At 39.6% G+C, this 19,785-nt stretch overlaps 6 protein-coding genes across 13 annotated transcripts; 3 read left to right on the top strand and 3 right to left on the bottom strand.

Annotated features, from left to right (window-relative positions):
• The first annotated feature begins 20 nt into the window (after positions 1-20).
• LOC139775220 (uncharacterized) lies at positions 21-2,108 on the top strand. The gene has a single exon (XM_071711045.1). The coding sequence runs from the start codon at positions 21-23 to the stop codon at positions 2,106-2,108; it is 2,088 nt and encodes a 695-aa protein (XP_071567146.1).
• Positions 2,109-2,636: 528 nt separating this feature from the next.
• LOC139775227 (uncharacterized) lies at positions 2,637-6,821 on the top strand. Of its 2 annotated transcripts, XR_011718767.1 has the most exons (4): positions 2,637-2,771; positions 2,858-2,915; positions 3,588-6,030; positions 6,138-6,821. XR_011718767.1 is itself a non-coding variant. In XM_071711060.1 (3 exons), the coding sequence occupies exons 1-3, from the start codon at positions 2,717-2,719 to the stop codon at positions 4,663-4,665; spliced, it is 1,191 nt and encodes a 396-aa protein (XP_071567161.1). In that variant the 5' UTR covers positions 2,637-2,716; the 3' UTR covers positions 4,666-6,821. The 2 variants fall into 2 exon arrangements, 1 of the variants encoding a protein (XP_071567161.1); XM_071711060.1 differs by having other exon boundaries at positions 3,588-6,821.
• On the bottom strand, positions 4,769-8,182 carry LOC139775230 (guanylate kinase). 6 transcript variants are annotated; one of them, XM_071711070.1, is made up of 6 exons: positions 7,952-8,180; positions 7,333-7,509; positions 6,764-7,031; positions 6,460-6,683; positions 6,236-6,346; positions 4,769-5,895 (listed from the first exon to the last, which is right to left on the bottom strand). In XM_071711070.1, exons 2-6 carry the CDS (start codon positions 7,406-7,408, stop codon positions 5,879-5,881), a joined length of 696 nt encoding a protein of 231 aa, XP_071567171.1. In that variant the 5' UTR covers positions 7,409-7,509; positions 7,952-8,180; the 3' UTR covers positions 4,769-5,878. The 6 variants fall into 6 exon arrangements, with proteins under 6 accessions (XP_071567171.1, XP_071567167.1, XP_071567168.1 ...); XM_071711066.1 differs by lacking the exon at positions 4,769-5,895 and having other exon boundaries at positions 6,039-6,346; positions 7,952-8,182; XM_071711067.1 differs by lacking the exon at positions 4,769-5,895 and having other exon boundaries at positions 6,039-6,346; positions 7,333-7,452; positions 7,952-8,182.
• An 802-nt stretch (positions 8,183-8,984) lies between these two features.
• LOC139775177 (ribosomal protein S6 kinase 2 beta) lies at positions 8,985-14,287 on the bottom strand. 2 transcript variants are annotated; one of them, XM_071710979.1, is made up of 13 exons: positions 13,735-14,282; positions 13,316-13,510; positions 13,081-13,162; positions 12,830-12,990; positions 12,517-12,623; positions 12,231-12,408; positions 11,945-12,110; positions 11,630-11,782; positions 11,229-11,494; positions 10,881-11,129; positions 10,528-10,766; positions 10,147-10,408; positions 8,985-9,896 (listed from the first exon to the last, which is right to left on the bottom strand). In XM_071710979.1, exons 1-13 carry the CDS (start codon positions 13,786-13,788, stop codon positions 9,768-9,770), a joined length of 2,241 nt encoding a protein of 746 aa, XP_071567080.1. In that variant the 5' UTR covers positions 13,789-14,282; the 3' UTR covers positions 8,985-9,767. The 2 variants fall into 2 exon arrangements, with proteins under 2 accessions (XP_071567080.1, XP_071567081.1); XM_071710980.1 differs by lacking the exons at positions 8,985-9,896; positions 10,147-10,408 and having other exon boundaries at positions 10,559-10,755; positions 13,735-14,287.
• A 1,253-nt stretch (positions 14,288-15,540) lies between these two features.
• Cyck (cyclin K) lies at positions 15,541-18,161 on the top strand. The gene is made up of 7 exons (XM_071711023.1): positions 15,541-16,091; positions 16,284-16,415; positions 16,520-16,625; positions 16,729-16,786; positions 16,888-17,060; positions 17,161-17,307; positions 17,440-18,161. Exons 1-7 carry the CDS (start codon positions 15,873-15,875, stop codon positions 17,847-17,849), a joined length of 1,245 nt encoding a protein of 414 aa, XP_071567124.1. The 5' UTR covers positions 15,541-15,872; the 3' UTR covers positions 17,850-18,161.
• Positions 18,162-18,279: 118 nt separating this feature from the next.
• Positions 18,280-19,713, bottom strand: Psmg1 (Proteasome assembly chaperone 1). Its single transcript, XM_071711024.1, has 6 exons — positions 19,557-19,713; positions 19,352-19,465; positions 19,151-19,230; positions 18,905-19,068; positions 18,595-18,787; positions 18,280-18,466 (listed from the first exon to the last, which is right to left on the bottom strand). The coding sequence occupies exons 2-6, from the start codon at positions 19,447-19,449 to the stop codon at positions 18,282-18,284; spliced, it is 720 nt and encodes a 239-aa protein (XP_071567125.1). The 5' UTR covers positions 19,450-19,465; positions 19,557-19,713; the 3' UTR covers positions 18,280-18,281.
• Positions 19,714-19,785: the final 72 nt, after the last annotated feature.

Here is a 19,785-nt window from a genome sequence, read left to right as displayed (position 1 = left end):
TTGAGCTTTCACCAGCCACAATGTCACCGATGACAATTATATCGTTTTATTTATTGATGTCGTTGTCAACGTTGTCAACGTTAACAGCGAGGACTACGGTAGACAAAGCGTACAAGATGATCGTAAAAAACTACATACCGAGATCGGCGGAAAGTGAAAATTTGAAAATTATTTTGAATTACGTTCGAGGCATGCAAAAATTCTATCCATCGACATTTTCTCTCGTTTCTTCCGACGACGGCCGATCCAGCTTCGTAGATCTTTTATCGAGATACGTGGCGAGCGAGTCTATCGTTAGCTACAAAATCACGACAAACAACTTCTCACGGAAGTATACGTGGCAGAGTCGCATTGATCTTACATGGATCTTGATCGTCGACGATGGGATAAATATTTTGAATTCTTTGGTGCACGAACAAAGCCATATCTGGAAGGCTACCAATCAATACCTAATAATCGTCACCACTCCAACGAGCACGATTTTACCGGGGGAGATTTTTCAGGCAGTTTGGAAGACTTACGGCGTCTATAGGATCGTCGTTATTTCGATAGAAGATGACTTTCGATGTCTGAGCAGGTATCTGCCGTTCGAGAAGAATCGGCGAAACGGCGAATACGGCGTCGTACGTAAGGTCTGTTTAACGGGCCGGGAAGATAACGTCGAGCTGTACGCCAACTTTGAAAACTTGAATGGATATCCTATACGTGTGGTCGTGTTCCCGTCTGTGATGATGGAAGTTGCGTTCGACCGAGATGCGACGAGTCCCAAGTTGAGCGGACTGGACGCGAAGGCGATGCTGCTGTTGGAGCGAGCGATGGGAGCTCGGTTTCGCATCAACGTCTTTCGTATCAAAGTCAACTCCACTTCCACTAACGGGGAGGATTACGCGGATCCGTTTCATCGTACTCTTCAATACATCGAGACTGGTGAGTCGGAGATAATCATCACCAGTTTCTTCGTTCAGCAGTATCGAAGAGACAAGTACGAGTATCGAAGGTACGAGTTTACAGCTAGCATTTACGAGGACAAGCTGTGCCTGATCGCGCCGACGGCCGGTTTCGTGCCGAAATCGTACATGCCAATAATGTCATTCGCGCCTGATCTCTGGGTGGCTCTCGCGATATACAACCTTCTCGTCTCCGTCCTGTGGTACCTCGTCAAATACTACAGCGTGTCGTTTCGTCGACGAGAGGCCGTTCTCCTTCCCCTAGCGCGAAGGACGACACCGACGACACCGACGACACCCTCTTTCGCGGTCATTCTTTCACGCGGTCATTCTTTTACACGATCAAACTCGAGTTTAGCGTCGCCGCCGCCGAGAATACCGCCTTACGTTTCGTCGTGCTTCGATCTCGTCGAAACTTCATGTTACCCGTTGAAGGAGAATGAGAGCGGTGGGAGCGCCGGCGGTGGCACGACGACCGCTCAGAGAGCCTTCTTGATCGGCACGCTTTTCTTCGGGCTCATCATCACCGGCCTCTATCAAAGTTGCCTCATGTCCAGCTTGAGCGATCCCTTTCATTATCCCGAACTGAATACTTTGGAGGATGTCGCTTCCACGAATCTCACCATCATCACCAGGTACTACAACATGAAGGAGAACACGTTCGCGGGGAATACCACTCTGGATAACAAGTTGCGGAGTAAGACCAAGGTGTTTGTCTCGAAAGAGCGTACCTACGACGTCGTGGCCTTTGGTAGGAGGACGATCGCCATCAGTCGTTACGCATCGATCAAGCTTTACGACATGTCCAGGTACTACGATGTGGACGGCAACGAGCTGCTGCACATAATCGAGGAATACCCGACCACTTACTTGTTGTCCTACGTAATGAAGCTCCACTCGCCATATCGGGAGAGAATCAACGGATTACTGTTACGGATGCAGCAGGCGGGTCTAGTTCATTTGTGGTACGAGCGCATGGCTTATCCGTCCTATGTGGCCGAGCAGAGAAGAAGGGTCGACAAGAGCGAGAGGAAGATTAAACTCACCATTGAGCACTACTCTCTCACTTTCGTCGGGCTTGTCGTCGGTTTACTCTCTTGCACAGTCGTGTTTCTCGCGGAACTCTATTTCGCCAAGATCTCGCCTCATCAGTCGCCGTAGATAGTCGCGCTGTGTTTCTTCCTCCTAATAAATTATCCTCGCCATTCCTCGAGCCTTTCCTCATGCTGGTATTACTGGTGCACCAAGATATATACCTATATAAACTTATATGTCAGTGATTATTTAAATTTAATTCTCATCTTAATTAGAGAATTTATATCTTGTATGATTGTCTCGACATATACGTATGTGCGTGTGTGTGTGTGTGTGTATACACACACACGCACACGTTCTCTTTCTTGCGTGACAAGAACAACCCCGCAGACTTGGCCGCGATGATTCGATCAGCACCTGTTTCATTCGCAGCGTTCTCGAGTTTGATTAATCGGGAGTGTAATACGGAATACGGGCTTTGTCTCCCTCACTATCGATCGCGAAAAAAAAGTTGTTTATTCGCGGTGTAATTATTTGAGATAACGACGTCTAACGGCGCTAACGAGTTGGCGCTAAAGCAATATTCTAGAGAGAAACGGAGTTTATTTTAAGAATCTACGAAAATACGCACATACGCGCCTGCATGTCCTTCTCTCTCCCTCTCTCTTGAAGAAGAAGAAGAAGAAGAAGAAGAAGAGGCTCAGTCGTGGGTCGTTGTTCGACTTCATAGAGTCATGGCTTCTCGAAGATATGCGCTATTGGCAGCGATCCTAATCACTATTTTTTTAGGTACGTATGCAAATTGTACTATGTTTAATCGCATCGATATTAAACTACAAAAGATCTATGTAAATATATTTGATATATTTTCATAGACGTATCATCAATCGTCGCCACTGCCGCTGCTGTCGCGTGGAATCCAAAAATATCTAGGTGATTACTATTATTTTTTATGTGTTAGCTTTTACACAAATATGTCATCTTTAGGCCCCTATTTTGACCAACGACAATTACAGTCGTTGAATTATCACGTAAGAAGTGAAAAATCATGTAAATTTTTTCCTCGCATACGTCGAGAAATAAATTAGTTTTTCTAGTATACTACCGTAGTGTCACTCGCGCGTTTGATAACGTACATTACTTACATTGGTAAAATATATCAAAAATTTCTTTTTTTATTATCTCGCCATGTCGGTAAACGCATCTATTGTCCAATCTTCAAGTCCTACAGTCATAAGAGGTCCGGAACATGATTTATATACGACTGTTACAAGATTTACACAACTATAACTGAGTAGTAATTACAAGTACTTATTTATTCGCGTCGAAAAGACGGTCTTCAATATATTTTACCGGTTCATCACATAATGCGCATGAGGGATGTGCAAACAGATTAACTTATTTCGATGTATTTATTATATCGCGAGCAAAATAATTAACGAATCTCATACTTTGTAACTGTAACGTACGTCTCGTAACTCAGCATAGCTGCAATGAGTCTCTCGAACGACAGAAGCCTCTTGAAAATTAGGTGTGAATCGCTAATGGCATAGATCACTGTCGACTATCGTTCTTTAACGCGTTGCATTCAACTATTTACTATAGGTACATAGGTAGTTACAACTTGGACAAGGGACCGGTGTTCTACGAGGCGTACTATCCGGACTCTCGCGACGCTTATCAGGAGAAACGCTACTTTGGCCGCAATACGGTGTTGGAGACGAGTTTTCAAGTGCCCGTGGAGCGCTTCGCGTACTCGGCCGAGAGAGAGAGAACCGCGGATCATCCTATTTCGATTAATGAATCGTTCGTCGTTGTGGATAACGAGGAGACATTACCGAGAGAACAACGGGAAGCGCGAGTGTCTCGACGCAATTACGATGCCATTACGACGAGTCAACTCGCGCCTTTCTCCAATAAACGTTCAACAATTTTCGACGATGATAAAAATTCGCAAGTTGCGAATATCGAGGAAATTTCCAAGCTCGTTAAAAGAGCGATTTCCCGTGATCTAGAGAATTGGAACGCCCTTGAAGGATATCTCGATCGCACCATCCATCAAGATCGACCCCAGCTGGGGATGCATTCTAGAGAAATCCACAAAAATAGAGGAGGCGATAGTTACGTAAGTAAATTGTTTCCAGGAAATCGTGGACCTAAAGATTTGTCGGAACGGCCGTCGATTTTTGAGGCGTCGCCGTCGTTGCCTAGAAAATTGGATGCGCATGATGAAAAACAGGGACTTATATATTTCGAGGGGTTCGATGCGAATGAAAATGCAATGACGAGCGAAACGAGAGTAAGCGGTACGCAAGCTGTTGATACATCGCCGCCGATCGATGTCATCTCCGATTCGTCATCTCCGGAGAACATTTTTCAACCGCGGCCTCAACTGATCAAGTATATGTTTTTCAAGAGACCAGGACCTCCCCGGATCGACAAACAAAATGAGAAGGCGATCGACGAATCTACACCACGGACTTCCGGCGACGATCCGTCGACGATGCGTGAAGAAATCGTCGACAACAACGGCAGACGAGTAGAAGAAAATGTCAAAGTGACGTCTATCGAAATAAGCGAATTGCCGCGACACAAAACGCGTCATCATCACGGTGAATGGCCTAAACGAGATTACTCCATTCATCGTCATCACTCGCGACCCGCTTACCCAACTGTCTCATAGAAACAAAACGTACGTAATTGTAATCATTAGATTTATACTCTCATTTCCGCTATCTCTATATCAAGTAATATAATCTATCTATATCATTAAGTATACTGACAAATTGTACTATATATCTCAAACTATTTATTACGAATATACCATTGAATACACATGCAACAATCATATATTCTTCATAGCGTACTTATTATAAAATATTTTCTGTGACTTATCTTTATATATATATATATATACATACACACGAGGTGTATTAGTTGTAACGGTTAATTCTATGTAACAGGAAACTTCTTCGTCAGATTATTAGTGCAATTTGGCCTAACGATTCGATCGACATTTTTCTACGTTATAATCATGCGAACTCTCGACAAATATATCTTATATATACTTAATCTTATCAATTTTTAATCAAACTAATACAAATAATTACAAGCTTCGGATTGTACGCACAGAGTGAAACAAGCGTGGATGTAGTACTAATTTAGGAAATGTTTCTTTGCACAATCCTAATAATCCCTTATGAATCATGGAGACGTTATAGGAATGTTTACATAATTCTTTCTACGATTTTAATCCTAAGTACCTGGGATGCTCGTATGAAATCTGATGTATCGTGATGTAAACCAGAAGTAACTATATTCCGACGTTTCTACGTCAATCATGAAGATAAGTACAAGGATGAAACCGCGAGTACTTTACAGATAGCCTACTCTACTGGAACACAACCTCTTTTGGTGAATAGTCTCAGTCAGCTACATCTACGATTTTATGTTTATTTCTTTGAATTACTTCTTGAACATTAAGCTAAAATCCTTATCTTAGCGAACAAGAAATCTCTCCGCATCCCTATAAAAAAATGGATCCTTTATATTTGGTAGTAAAAAAATCAGCTGACACGTTCTCAGCGCTAAGAATAAAAAGATTTCTTTTACCATTGGCTTGTCTTAAAACCACCAGACTTAATGTGCAACTATTGCAATGATTGTTACTACAAGAATGACGATTTTTAACGATTAAAAATATAGCAAATATATAGATTTGCGAGAATGTAAAGATATAGCTACATGGATTCGCATTAGCTTCAACTTGCAAAGTATGTATATAATATGCGTACACCACTCAATTATGTGTCGATCAGATATATCTGAAATAGTAGTTTGCAAACGTTTCGTCAGAAATATTTCGTTATTCGTGTCCGTCAGCTTTCGATGCTGGACTAGCTTGTTGTCCCGCCTAAAAAATATTTTCTGATACAATACATGTTATATCTCTATCCTATAAAATATTAATATGTATATACATATATATATATATATAATTTCTATATATCTTGAATCTTATATCAATGGACTCCTCTAATCACAATAGGTCTGTTTTCTGTTGCTGCACTGCTGAACTAGTGCACACTGGTGCAGTAAGTTAGAATATTCCAACTTATTGCATCAGTGTGCACTAGTTGAGCAGTGTAGCAACAGAAAACACAGACCTAATGTCTTAATGCCATAAGGATATATTTATCGCTATCGCGACAGAAAGATTAGCGTCGAAAGAAACGAAACGGCACTTGATTCACCTGTACTGCAACGCAGATTATAATTGGCCAATATAAAGTTGCGCAAAATCTCATATGTTTTTTCCAATTCGTCATTTTCTATGACAACGTCAAAGTTACCCGGTGTTTCACCTACAAATAAGTGTACGTATTGTATGTACAAGTTTTAGACACGCAAGATAAAGCACGAGCTTTGAGGATAATTTTCTTGTAGTATTAATTGCGAATTAATGTGTAGAGCGTACCGTATTCTAGCTCAGATCTGGCAATCGATAATCTGCGCTCCAAGGATTCTTCAGTTTCTGTATTTCTAGCCTTTAATCGTCGCTCCAATTCCTCAATGGACGGTGGTTTTACGAATACGTAAAAGGGATTGAGATCGGTGCGTTTGATTTGTTTCACACCTTGTATCTCGATATCTAATACGCATACCTTTCCTAAACGCTGCACCTCCTCGACCGCTCGTTTGCTACAATGGCGCTTGGATCGTATCATTTTCTACATATTTATCTAGCAGTACCTACTTGCGCTACATCTCTATATGTTTACCTCGTCCCATATAGATTTCCGCTAAATGTAGCAGTTTCAATAAACTCGCCATTTTTAATTTGTTGTTGCATTTTTTCTTTGTCCGTGAAATGATAGTGAGTCCCATCCTCTTCGCCAGGCCGTGGCATTCTAGTCGTATGGGATACCGAAAATTTGAAGGTGTCGGGAAATTCGTCAAACAATCGTTTTATCAAGGTACTCTTGCCAGTGCCGGAGGGACCACAGAGTACCAACGGACGTGGTCCTTTGTGAATCATATTGGAATAGCCTGAAAATATACAAGTTTTCCTTCTTTTCAATTCTGTCTTCCGTCCTCTCCTAGGGTCCGTTCCGTTTCACGCATGATGCGCGCATTGTCTATAGTAAACGTTACGTATGCTATAGATAAATGCACGCATATGCGTGAAACGGAACGGACCCCTATGCGCGTCTCTTCTCAACTCAAACGATCAAGTTACCCTCAAACGTGTGATATTTATTCAGATACAGCCTGATCTGATTTTGTCAAATTTGTTAGATTATTAAATTATCTTTATTATATCTTGTGTTATAGTATAATTGTAACACACCTAACCATAAGCAAGACCGTGGATTCTGCATACCTATCTTTATTGTCCTAAACCATTGTATGGGCAATATGGGCATAGCGATTAAAAGGACGCTGGCCGCTTATGGCCAAAATTCTCATTCTGTGTAATTCAATCATACAAGAATCAAGTGAGAATACAACGAAGAATATTAATAGCCTAAAAAAAAAAAAAAATTATGACGATCTCACTATAGTGAGATTATCTCGAAACATCAAGATAAATCTATACGCGTTATATATACCGATCGATCGAACGTCAAAACGTATTCCAAGTACTTGAAAAACTGAGCTAGATAATTATAAATTGCACAATTAGAATAAGCATCACACTTATACTTAATCAATTCAAATAAAATAATACAAAATAACGTAATTTTGCGAGTTTTGGCAAATTTGTAGCGAACGTTCGTACGGCAACTCGGTTTTTAAATGATCGAATAAAATAAGCGTATCTAAAATAATGTTTGTCGACATGGCGTAAAATTCAAGTTCGTTATAGGGTATGTATGTACATACGAGTAATCAGATTGTCTTAAAAATTGTCGATCACATCGATATTCTAATAGTTGATCCAACGCTTCGAAAACAATTGTCATTACCTTAATCTTTCTGTATAGCAACAAACGGTTGCAGCTTGCAGCTGCGACAAGATACTAAGGCCGGACAAGCGATATAAATACGATGAAAATTCAGCTGTCTAACGTCTAACCACGTCTAACTAACCAATATTCGTTAATACTGAAGCAGAGAGAGAGAGAGAGAGAGAGAGACACCCGAGAGTTGCTGAGAGCGGCTACGGCTATCCCGCATGATCCCGCAATCCATCTGTATTCAGTATTCTGTGCCGCAATTGGCCGCAATCGGCAATCCCGCAACCCGCTCGATGCTCATAGAGTCCCTAGAATACGGGGAGTCTGGCAAAACTCCTAAAGCCTTGTGTACACGATACTAGAAATCGGTCCGAGTTTCGATTTAAGCCAATGAAACTGCTGCTTTTCTGTAAGAGCTGCAAGTTGATTGGCTTAAACCGAAACTCGGACCGATTTCTAGCATCGTGGACACAAGGCTTAATAGCGTTTTTCACTGGCAGAGCTGGTGCGCACTCAGTGCACATTAAAGCCGTTGTACACTGATTTAATGTCTAATATTTAAAGTAAAATGCAAATATTTTGACTGATAAAATACCCAGTACATATTTTACCAAATAGTGCAATAAAGAATATTGAGGATTTCATGATTTAATCCGTTTATATTAAACATATACTTTACGTTGGTTTGTGTACGACGGCTTTAATGTGCACTGAGTGCGCACCAGCTCTGCCAGTGAAAAACGCTATAAGTTGCGGTGCCTGGAGTTTTTCTACTGGACTAGCCAATCAGATATTCTTATTTTAAATCAGCCAATGGACGACGTGGTCAATTGAGCCCTACTCCACGGCCATTTTGTGTTCTTGCCAGTGCCAGACTCTGTATTCCAGGGACTCTAGACGAAAACGCGTCAACTGGCCACTGGCCAGTGCCATTGGCCGCTCGGCGCTCTCAGGGCTCAGGGTTTCTCTCCTCGATATAAGAATAATCTATACAACCATTAATTTATTTAACAAATTATCAACCAAGTATTACACAGCAAAACAATGATTACATAGAATTTTATTCCGTTTTGCAGTTACTACACCATCATATTTCTTCTAGAACTCAAATTCGCGCAAACATCGAGATCTTTACAAGTGTTCCAAAATTACAAACCACGAGTTTAGGCGGAAATATAAGACACTTATCCGGCATAGGTTGAGTCAAAATATTAATTTGACTAATCTAACTATACGTTGCACAGGTGAAATTTTACAAGTAACGTATCGAGAAATACTTGGATTATTAAATCACTATTGATTAGTTCAACACAATTATTCCAGGCACCATCTTTTTCCACTTTCCTGATTCTTTTCTATGAGATCTGATAAAACAATCAAGTGTAAAAAAAAAAAACAATTTAAAAAGTAACTAAACTGCTCATTTCGACTTTTACTGAAATCTCTTTTGCACAGTTGCACTCTGTTATGGAGTCATGGGTAACTAATTATATAATGGGTATTTGGTAACACGTGACATACATATAGGTAACATAGGCCATAGCACATGCATGTGCACATCCATGTGCTTAGGCTTAGGTATGTATGTGCGTGCGTATAGGTATATGTATGTACATATTGAACGTAATTAACTCTATAAATAAATATCACATTCGGCTCACTGTCATAAACGTTCCATTATATACTTTCCACGACGATATTAACGTCATTTACAATATGGGCACTTTAAACTACTTTTGCTTGTACTTAGAAATATGATTTTGTTATCCTAAGTATTTCCATTTTGAGATAAAAGTAAAAGCTTTATGTACAAGAGATATTAAAGTTAAACTTGAGTAAGACCACTGGATTTGCCTTGTGTTCTACGACGTGCCAATTCGGACATAACCACGGGACCGATATGCGGTGATCTCGGATTACTCGCTATTACTCTATACGTCTCTGCGACTGCCATCTGAAATTCGGATTCACTGTGAGATCTGTTGCTTGCTGATAAACTTGAGGTGTTGGTGTTAATACATATATAGAGAGGGAATAGTGGGATGAAACGTATTTCCAAATAGATGCTAGATGCTAGATGCATTTGTCATTAACGATGACCTAGTCATCGTTGCGTCTAGTCTGGACGCAGTTAACAAAATATTCGCGGAACTGAGGTGGCTCGTACTTTTATATATTTTACATATTTCGATAATAATACATACCTTCAGGCTATGTGGATCTTTAATAACATCCGGCAATACTTTTGGAGGGATACGATGTCGATTTACAATCCATGGATGCTTTAAAATCATAGCCGCCGTAGGTCTCCGAGTGGGATCTACGTGCAACATCCTCTTAACCAATTCTTTAGCTTCGTTGGAAATATGACACCATATCCCACTTTCCACATCTATGTATCCTGAACCAATACGACCTAATATATCGCTCGCGCTATCTCCTGGGCTGTTACGAAAAGGTGTGTACCTGTGTATCGCACGACAACATCAGATCAGATCAGATCAGATCAAATCAAATCAAATCATTTCCAATTGTGTTATAAACGCATATGATAAATTATAGTGGCATTTCAAAGTTTCCGGTACCCAACTAGCATGATGTACAATAAAACTCCGAGTGACCAAATGTCACACGCTGCGTCATATCCTTGTCGTTTCAACACTTCGGGCGCCACAAAATTGGCTGTGTAACAGGGCGTCATTAGCAAACCATTCTCCGCTCGTAATTGTGTCGCGAAACCAAGATCACATATACAAAGTGTCGTTGGGTCACCGCCAGGTCTCGTATACAGAATGTTTGATGGCTTCAAGTCTCTATGAACGACCTATTTTTTTTTCTTTTTTTAAGCAACACTTCACCGTTTCGTACAAATTTAAATATGTATATAAACATGCATGTTTGTCGTATTGTACGCTTAAAGACTCTCTATCACACTTACTCCGTTCTCGTGGAGATAATGTACCACACTTGTAACAGTGTAAAGGACCTCGGCAGCTTCCCTTTCGGTAAAATTTCGTCTCTGTAGCAAACGATCGAGAAGCTCACCACCGCGCAAAAGTTCCAATACGAGATACACTCGTTTATCGTCTTCGTGAACCGCTCTCAACGTTACAATGTGGGGATGCCTACCGTATCGCAACAGAATTTCTATTTCCTCCGTCGGATCTCGTTTCAATTTCTCAATCACCTATTTTATTCAGTTATTTAGCTACCTCTCTCTACCTCTTACGTACATCTCATTAAAGATACACTTTAAATTAAAGTCACCTTTTATACAGGACATTACCTTTACAGCGTACTCCATCTTGGATGCTATATGAATAGCCAAATATACCACACTGTAGCTTCCTCTGCCAATTTCGTGTTTAAATTCATACTCGTCAGTTATGGAAACAGGATTAACATAGGTTGGAAAAATGGCGCTAATATTATCATAGTTTCGATATTCGGGTGACATAACGTGATCCGCATCCGCGAGCAAACACGGTGCGACAAAACTGAATCCGCGAAATAATTCGTGAGCGTTTGCGCTAGGTGGTACTCCGGGAGAATCTGAAAAGATGCCAGAGATTTAATAAAGATATTAGCACGCGAGAGAGTAATTATTATTAATTTGAGTCTACTCCACTGTTCTTCCACTTCCTTGTTTTTCTTTTTTGTTTTGTTTTTTGTTTTAATAAGAGTCACCTTTAGGTGTTTTACAGGTGAATTCATTATCAAAGTAAAACGCATCGTCTTCTCGAACAGCTGGTTTAAACGGCGGTCTTATTTCCTTTTTATAAAGAGCGTTCCAGTCGATGGTAGCAAAGAAAATATGGCTTTTAATTTCTTCCACTCCACCTAAGAAATAAAAGGATTTACATAAAGGGACTGTCATACGTGTATGACAGCGGATTTGCTTCACTCAAAGCTTCATTATTTTTTCAAAGCACGTGAACGATGTTGAGATAATGCAAGGTTTTCCCTCCTCCCCCCTCCATCTGGTCCTTTTTTTTACATTACCAGATCCAAGACGATTCGCTGGATTTCTCTTGAACAATACTCTCAAAAGTGCTTGTGCTTCCGACGAAAGATTGTGCGGCATTCCGAGTTTAGCTTTCAAGATTTGCGTCATCGTTTCTTTACGATTTGCGCCTTGGAACGGGAGAGCGCCCGTTAGCATTTCAAACTGGAAAAAAAAACCACCAAAACGTGTCTCGTATAATGCTATTTGGCTCTCCTTTTACACAGTACGTTTCATCGATCACACCGATCATCCACATGTGCTATATAAAATTTCAATTCTAACCATTAAGACACCGAAACTCCACCAATCCGCTGTACAAGTATGTCCTTTTCTGTTGACAATTTCCGGTGCCATATATTCGACAGTGCCACAAAACGAATACGCTTTCGAATCGTCTAAAGGTTGCTTGCTTAAGCCAAAATCCGTTAAAGATATATGGCCTTCCGTGTCTAACAAAATGCTACCGCGTAAAAGAAGAGATTAATCGAATATTTTAATAGCAGATTCCTATGAAATATATATATGGTACAATGGTAGTAATGTAATGTAATGTGTAAACAATACCAACTTTTCGGGCTTCAAATCCCGATAAATAATTCCGAGTTTATGTATATGATCCAATGCGAGTGCTAGTTCAGCCAAATAAAACTTTACGTCATCTTCCGTAAACATTACCTGAAACGTTAATTATACCGATATAATTACAAATATGTATTTCGGCTTATTCAAACGCGACGTGCATTTTCTTGCGAGATAAAAGATCGTTCTCTTAAACAATATTTGTCTGCGTTCTCTTATTAATTAGAGAACGCAAGCCTACGCGTTGGAAAGTGTAGGCACGACGATACATCTGCTGATTTTCAAGTAACACACACAATCACCTCTTTAGACAATCTGGAAAAGAGATCGCCACCTCTTAGAAAGTCTAGAATTAAGTAAAGTTTCCCTTCGGTTTGAAACGCATAATGCAGTCGGACGATGAATGGATGTTCCACATCTACCAATATGTTTCTCTCCATTTTGGTTCTGACTCTGTCGCGAACTAAACAGAGATAAGTGGATATAATGAAATAATTAGAATAAAATCTGAGACCGTTGCAAACGCTCGCCAATCAATTTCCAGACCACGTACCTTTTAAGGTCGCCTTCTTCAAGACTTTCATAGCGTATAGAGTCCCACTATCTTTTCCAACGACTTTTCTTACTAAAAATACCTGTAAAAATATCGAAGAAGCAAAATAAAATTATATATTATATATATGCAGTATGCTGTATAAAATGTAAAACAAGTAATATTTATATACTACATGTGCACTTGCGGCGCACGCATACACGCACCCCGTGCTCCCTATTCTTACGATTCTTACCTTGCCAAAGGATCCTTGGCCAAGGACTTTTAATAATTCAAAGTGAGAAGGTTCGGCTTTCTCGTAACCATCCCTCGCCATATCGCGTACCTCGATCTCGTGAGATTCCGAGCAACCGTTTGATCTTTCAATTAAATTTCCTTGAGTAATCATTGTTTCTTCCTGATTTTCAGCCGGAAGAATTTCTGTACTTTGCTAAACATATGCGAAAGGAAAAATTGAACAGAAAATGAAGAAATATTTTCCGATCTTGAATGTGAAAGCGAAGGGAAAAGAATGGAACAAGTATTTCTGAAAAGTATTTCTGAAAAGGCGGCAAATTCCTTCATTTGGACTTGGCTGTCTCGAAGAAAATCCCAAGAGTATTGAGAGAGCAATATTGATGTTTTCAATTCAGAGAGAAATTAAGAGAGTTTTACCTTCTCATCTGTACGATGCTCAGTCCAAGGAGCCGTTAGAGTCGCCAACGGCATTATATCTAAAGTTTCGTCTATTTTCGGAATTGCAAACGTTTTCGCGAAGCACTTGTTATTTTATTAAATGGTTACCAACATGTACATACGAGCATTTATTCGCAAAAAGCAACTTTACTGTAGTTGAGTTTGATCAACAACGAATCAACAGTGAAGATTCACAGAGATCAACTATATATTAACCACTACTGACTACTGACAGTACTGACCAGACCTGAGATGAGACCACTACTATCGATATATATGTACATAATGTACATATGTAAGTTACATACCGTGTCGGATTATATTTATATATACACTTGCGCGCGCGCGCGCGCGTACATACGCATACGCAAGTCATGGGTACATACATATGTACATACCACATACATAGCAGTAAACGTAAGCAATTTTTGGATCGATGACTATAGGTTTGTTCGCGTCGCATGCCCCACCATGCTCCTAATCACTCCAACGCACTCCAAAAACTCATCTGCTCCAATCGCCACCTTTTATCCGTAATTCAAGTGCTCTTGGTGTTTATTGGAGTATGCGAACAAACCTTATAGTTCCTATATATATATATATATATGACTATAGTCGCAACACGAGTCCAAAATAGACAATTTTCAAATCCTCTATATAAACTTCCAGAGATATTTTTAATGACTCTCTTTTTGAGACAGAGTCAGATAGATTATCACTTGGATAATTATTAATTAATAGTTTGATAAGTCGAATGTATAAAAGAGTGAGAGAGAGAGAGAGAGAGAGAGGTGTACAGGAGAGGTCGACAGGAGTAATGTTGGGTCTACAATGGGAGTCGCAAGAATTGACCAATCACAGTCGATTATTCTCCTCAAATTCGATTGTGATTGGTCAATTCTTGCGACTCACAACTTTGCGACTCGCATTGTAGACCTAGCATAAAGCCTTGTGTACACGATACTAGAAATTGGTCCGAGTTTCGGTTTAAGCCAATGAAACTGCTGCTTTTCTGTAAGAGCTGCAAGTTGATTGGCTTAAACCGAAACTCGGACCGATTTCTAGTATCGTGTACACAAGGCTTAAGAGTGGAGACCTCTGTCGGGTTGGCTTAGCTGCGACTCGATGCGAGTCCGTATTTTATTTATTATAAATTTTTAAGAGCTAAAATAGAAAACCGGCTCTGTACCGGGTTGCGGCTGATCTTACTGATTAAAACGAGCATAAGTTTAATGAGATTTGTTAATTAATTTGGCTAAAATTTGGGAAAAACCATTTGTAGTTCACGGCTACAAATGATTTTTCCCAAATTTTAGCCAAATTAATTAACGAATCTCATTAAACTTATGCTCGTTTTAATCAGTAAGATCAGCCGTAACCCGGAACAGAGCCGGTTTTCCATTTTGGCTCTTAAAAATTTATAATAAATAAAATACGGAGTTAAAGTGCAGTTTAAAATGCACTTAGTGCATAAAGTGCACCTGAGTGCACCTGAGTTCGGCCGTGACTCCTGTCGACCCTGGGTTTGTCTTGACTCTTGACCACTCTTGATGCTGTCAGCGCTATCTGGGAGCATCTCGTTTCCCCACGTTGCGATTGATCACAGCCATTCACAGCCACTCACAGCCCCCAGTGTCTGGAGGTTTTCCACTGGACCAGCCAATCAGATATTTTTATTTTAAATCAGCCAATTGACGACGTGGTCAATTGAGTCCCACTCATAGAAATTTAACGCATCGACTATGAATACCGGCCCTATTTTCTGTTCCTTTTTGTCTGTTGCCTCAGTTGCCTGGCCAGCCGCCAGCCTGGCATTCACTGGCATTCGCTGGCATTGTGCAAAGGCATTTAGGGAGGAAGGTTGTGGTTGTAATTTTATTTGCCATTTAGTGCATTAATGTATTAATTAATCGGAACTGCCGTAAAACAATTGTCAGTTTCTCAAGTTTTCCTAATTAAGGTATCAGTTATCAGTAAAGATATTGGTGAAGCACGTCAAGGAATGTCAGCTGTCAGCGTGTCATCAACGACGACAACCCCGTTAGATCGTTGGGTTGGATGTCAAGGATTTAATAATCGTTGCTAATATTAAATGCTATTTGAGAAGTGGTTTAAACATGCCGTGCTGGTATTATGAGAAAAAAGAACTTCGCAACACACCGTCTATTCAGGATGGTATCGATTACGAGACGGAATGTAGATATCGAAAGGAAGGCGCACGTTTTATAATAGACACTGGGACAAAAATGGATTTAGGTTACAACACGATGGCAACGGGTGTTGTCTATTTTCATCGATTCTACATGTTTCATTCGTTCAAGAACTTTCCGCGATATGTAAGTATGCACGTGTAAAGTATACATATGCACGCACCCACACACGTGTATATTATATTGTGTATATATATATATATATTTTATAACTCGAGTCCCAAGTTAATTAATTACGTGTGTCTGGTGTCAGGATTGATCAGGGTATATTAAATCGTCGCGTATGTGTCTCGGAATTACATTACTGTGATGTTGTAGGTAACGGCTTGCTGCTGTTTACTCCTAGCTGGCAAAGTAGAGGAAACTCCAAAGAAATGCAAGGACATTATAAGGACTGCCAAAACGTTGGTGTCAGAACAGAAGTTCATGACTTTTGGAGAAGATCCTAAAGTAAGTAGTTAATAAGAAAGTTATACTGAAAGAGATACCTTGACATAGATACGTAACATTTGTGCCCCTATATATCGAGTTTTTTCATCTTTTTTTTTCTCTAGGAAGAAGTATTGATCCTGGAGCGAATTTTATTACAAACTATTAAATTTGATCTACAAGTGGAACATCCATACAGCTATTTACTAAAATACGCAAAGTGTCTAAAAGGTAATTTAAATACTGCGTCTATCATAAAATTATACAGAACATTATTAGAGGATTACGCTATCAAGATATACAGATATTTCTAAAGAAAATGTTCTATTTGTAGGCGATAAGAACAAGTTGCAAAAGATGGTTCAAATGGCTTGGACATTTGTTAACGACAGGTATATAAACATATGAAGCAATAATAAAATGCCATCCTACGTGTGTATTTGTGTTAATATTTGATGTGACAAAAAGCTTATTTGTACGTTACTTCTTTTAGTTTATGTACTACTCTGTCGCTACAGTGGGAGCCAGAGATCATAGCTGTCGCTCTAATGTACTTGGCAGGAAAGCTAAGCAAATTCGAAGTGGTAGATTGGGTTGGCAGACAATCGAAACATTTACGATGGTGGGATATGTTTGTCGAAGATGTGACTATGGATCTTTTGGAAGGTAATCTTGCATAATTTTCATCTTGTGGTGTCTTTGCCGTTGTCTGTTATTACAGCTGTTAACTACAGTAATAGCTCTAATATGTTAAACGTATTTCTAGATATTTGTCATCAGGTATTGGATTTATATTCGCAAGCTAATAATACAAAACCACCAGATTCGCCACCTATGGTACCATCTAGCGAAGTGTGCAGAGAACGATTCATCACTGCTGCTACTATAGAATCTGCATCTAATACACCAAACGGTAAGTAGCAACCGCTATTATCAGTTGCATTAAAAAAAGAAAAAAAAAAATATATATATATATATATATCGGAGCAGTAAGCATTAAGGTAATAAGAAATAAGAAATAAGGAATGGTCGACGAATGTTACAGTTACGCCCGGAAAGTCTTCTAAAAGCATCGAAGCATCAACAGTTTCTGCAAACGGATGTCCAGCTACAGACATCGCAGATACAATAAAACCGATAGACACCTCAACGGCACACTTTCCCACATATTCGACGAATTTTGCGTCCAACAACACAAATTATCCACCGGCGTTTCCACCTACGAACGTTTCGGTTCCTCCTCCTTCTGTAAATACAATGAATCATATCGTGCCAACGATACATCACATTGGATCGTCCGCTGCTATTCGCCCGACACCGCCATCGGCACCGACTGCCAATCAAACCGCTTTTCAATCATATTCCTACCCAACAAACGCGTCTTATTTTTCAGCGAATAATCCAATTCCGCCGCCGGCCGCGCCGCCACGTAGCTATTATCCACCGCAACCATAATGAAAACCAATGTATCGCGCATCCAACAAATATCCAACACAGCACACTTTATCTGAGGGACGTCCTACAGACATTTGAGATATCTCAAGTGGATATCCAGCAGATGCACAAGTGTCCCTCAGAATATCCTGTGCTGTGTGGGATATAAGTTGTATCATTATCTTAAAGATAAACAGTAGAATTGTGAATACATCAATTTAATTGTAAGTTTTGTGTATAATGTACTGTATTTTTCTAGCATATACAGTAATATAATGGTAAACTCTCTTTTGTAGTATCTCCTTATAAATAAAGCAAACGTTTTTAACTTTTTTTTTTCTTCATAATTTTCAATATACAATATACGGAACAGGAATTAGCGTTCAACTTGTATCTAATTGGTTCAGATATCAAGCGTAGAAGGGAGAATAAAATAGAATCTTCACTAGAATTTCACATGTAAAGATTTCCTTTACTGAAAGGATTTTCCGCAAATTTGGGTTGCTGCAACTTACAAGGTATTTCATCAGTTAAAACTTGTAAAATTGGTTCCGCACATTTGGAATCCAGCACGAAACTGTCGATGTACAATATGTATAATTTGGCTGGCATGCCTGTGAGTTCGGCATAAGATAAGACTGAAACAGATGGACAGAAATGGTTTAACTTTTGTATAACATCCTTCTCCATACCTTGGTGCACGGTGCACGGTGCACGGTGCACGTATCTCGTATATACGCTATGCCAACTGCTTATAAATACGAACCTCCTGCGCCAACTCCAAATACAATATTTGGTTGTTCCAATGGTTCAATCTGACATTTTGTGACATTTGTCGTTTTGGTAGCCAGTAATCTTAAAAACGACGGAGTCTCTGGGACCGTGGTACTTATAAACTGCGACATATGACGACACACTATTGAAATTGTGGTCTCTGAACTTAGTAACAAATCGTACATCTGTAAAAGTAAATACATATTCTTTAGAATTTTTAGATTAGATTTATAAAATGATGAAATGTTGAAAGGTAGATGAACGTGATGCATCAGGTACATATACTATAATCAAGTACATGCCTGGTTTACAAGCTTTCCAGCATTTTTTGTGTCAAACTGTGGTAAAATTAGACACATATATATTTGTTTGTCAATTTGATAAATAACTGAAACTTTTCTACGATTTTCATTTTCTACAATGCACGCTTCCTCCGTTTTGGGACACAAACATTGCTCCACAAAAGCTAGAAACAAATAAAACAATTGGTCTAGCAATTAAAAGCTCATAAGAGTTGGTAGATGATTTGAAAACAGTATTAATATTACGAATTAACGGATCTCCCTCCATTATGATGAACTTTTGCATACGTTCCGGTTTAGTTTTCAACCAGCGAACGTACAACTTTCTGAAATCATGATTGCTTTTGGATTATCTCACGTGTAACGTATGACGATGAGCGATCGTAATTAAAAGATGATCGCAATTACGAGAATACGACAATACGACATGACGTAATTTCAACTCACGGACAATGTTCCGTATTATCTGCTGGCTCGTATTCATCCTCGTCATCCCAAAATGCTCGTGACGAAGGAAATATCACTTCTCCAAAGTGACTAACCATTTTTGAGTTAAATGCTCTAGAAATGAAGAGAAATTAAGACGTCGAACGTCGAGAATCATAGTTTACATTCTTTTAAATTCTAAATTGTGTGTCCATTTCTTTCTTACAAAACAACTGCAAACAACTGTTAATCGTGTCAACGACACATGTAATTTGTGTAAATCAAATTGCGGCGTCAGCGACCAGCGTGACCAGCGTGACGTGACTGAAAATATATGTATTGTATATTATCTATTGGGCTGCAGACTGCAGACTATTCGTTCGGGAGTTCGGATTCCCCACCCGAGTGACCCGAGTGCTAAAAATTCTATAGCATATGTCACGTGCAGTATAGGT

Source organism: Temnothorax nylanderi, unplaced genomic scaffold (genome assembly GCF_030848795.1).
Source record: "Temnothorax nylanderi isolate EJ_2023f unplaced genomic scaffold, tnyl_v1.0 TNYL_tig0094_pilon, whole genome shotgun sequence".
Classification (NCBI taxonomy): Eukaryota; Metazoa; Arthropoda; class Insecta; order Hymenoptera; family Formicidae; genus Temnothorax; species Temnothorax nylanderi.
Note: the sequence above shows the minus strand (reverse complement) of the source record. Positions and strands in the feature narration are given on the sequence as shown.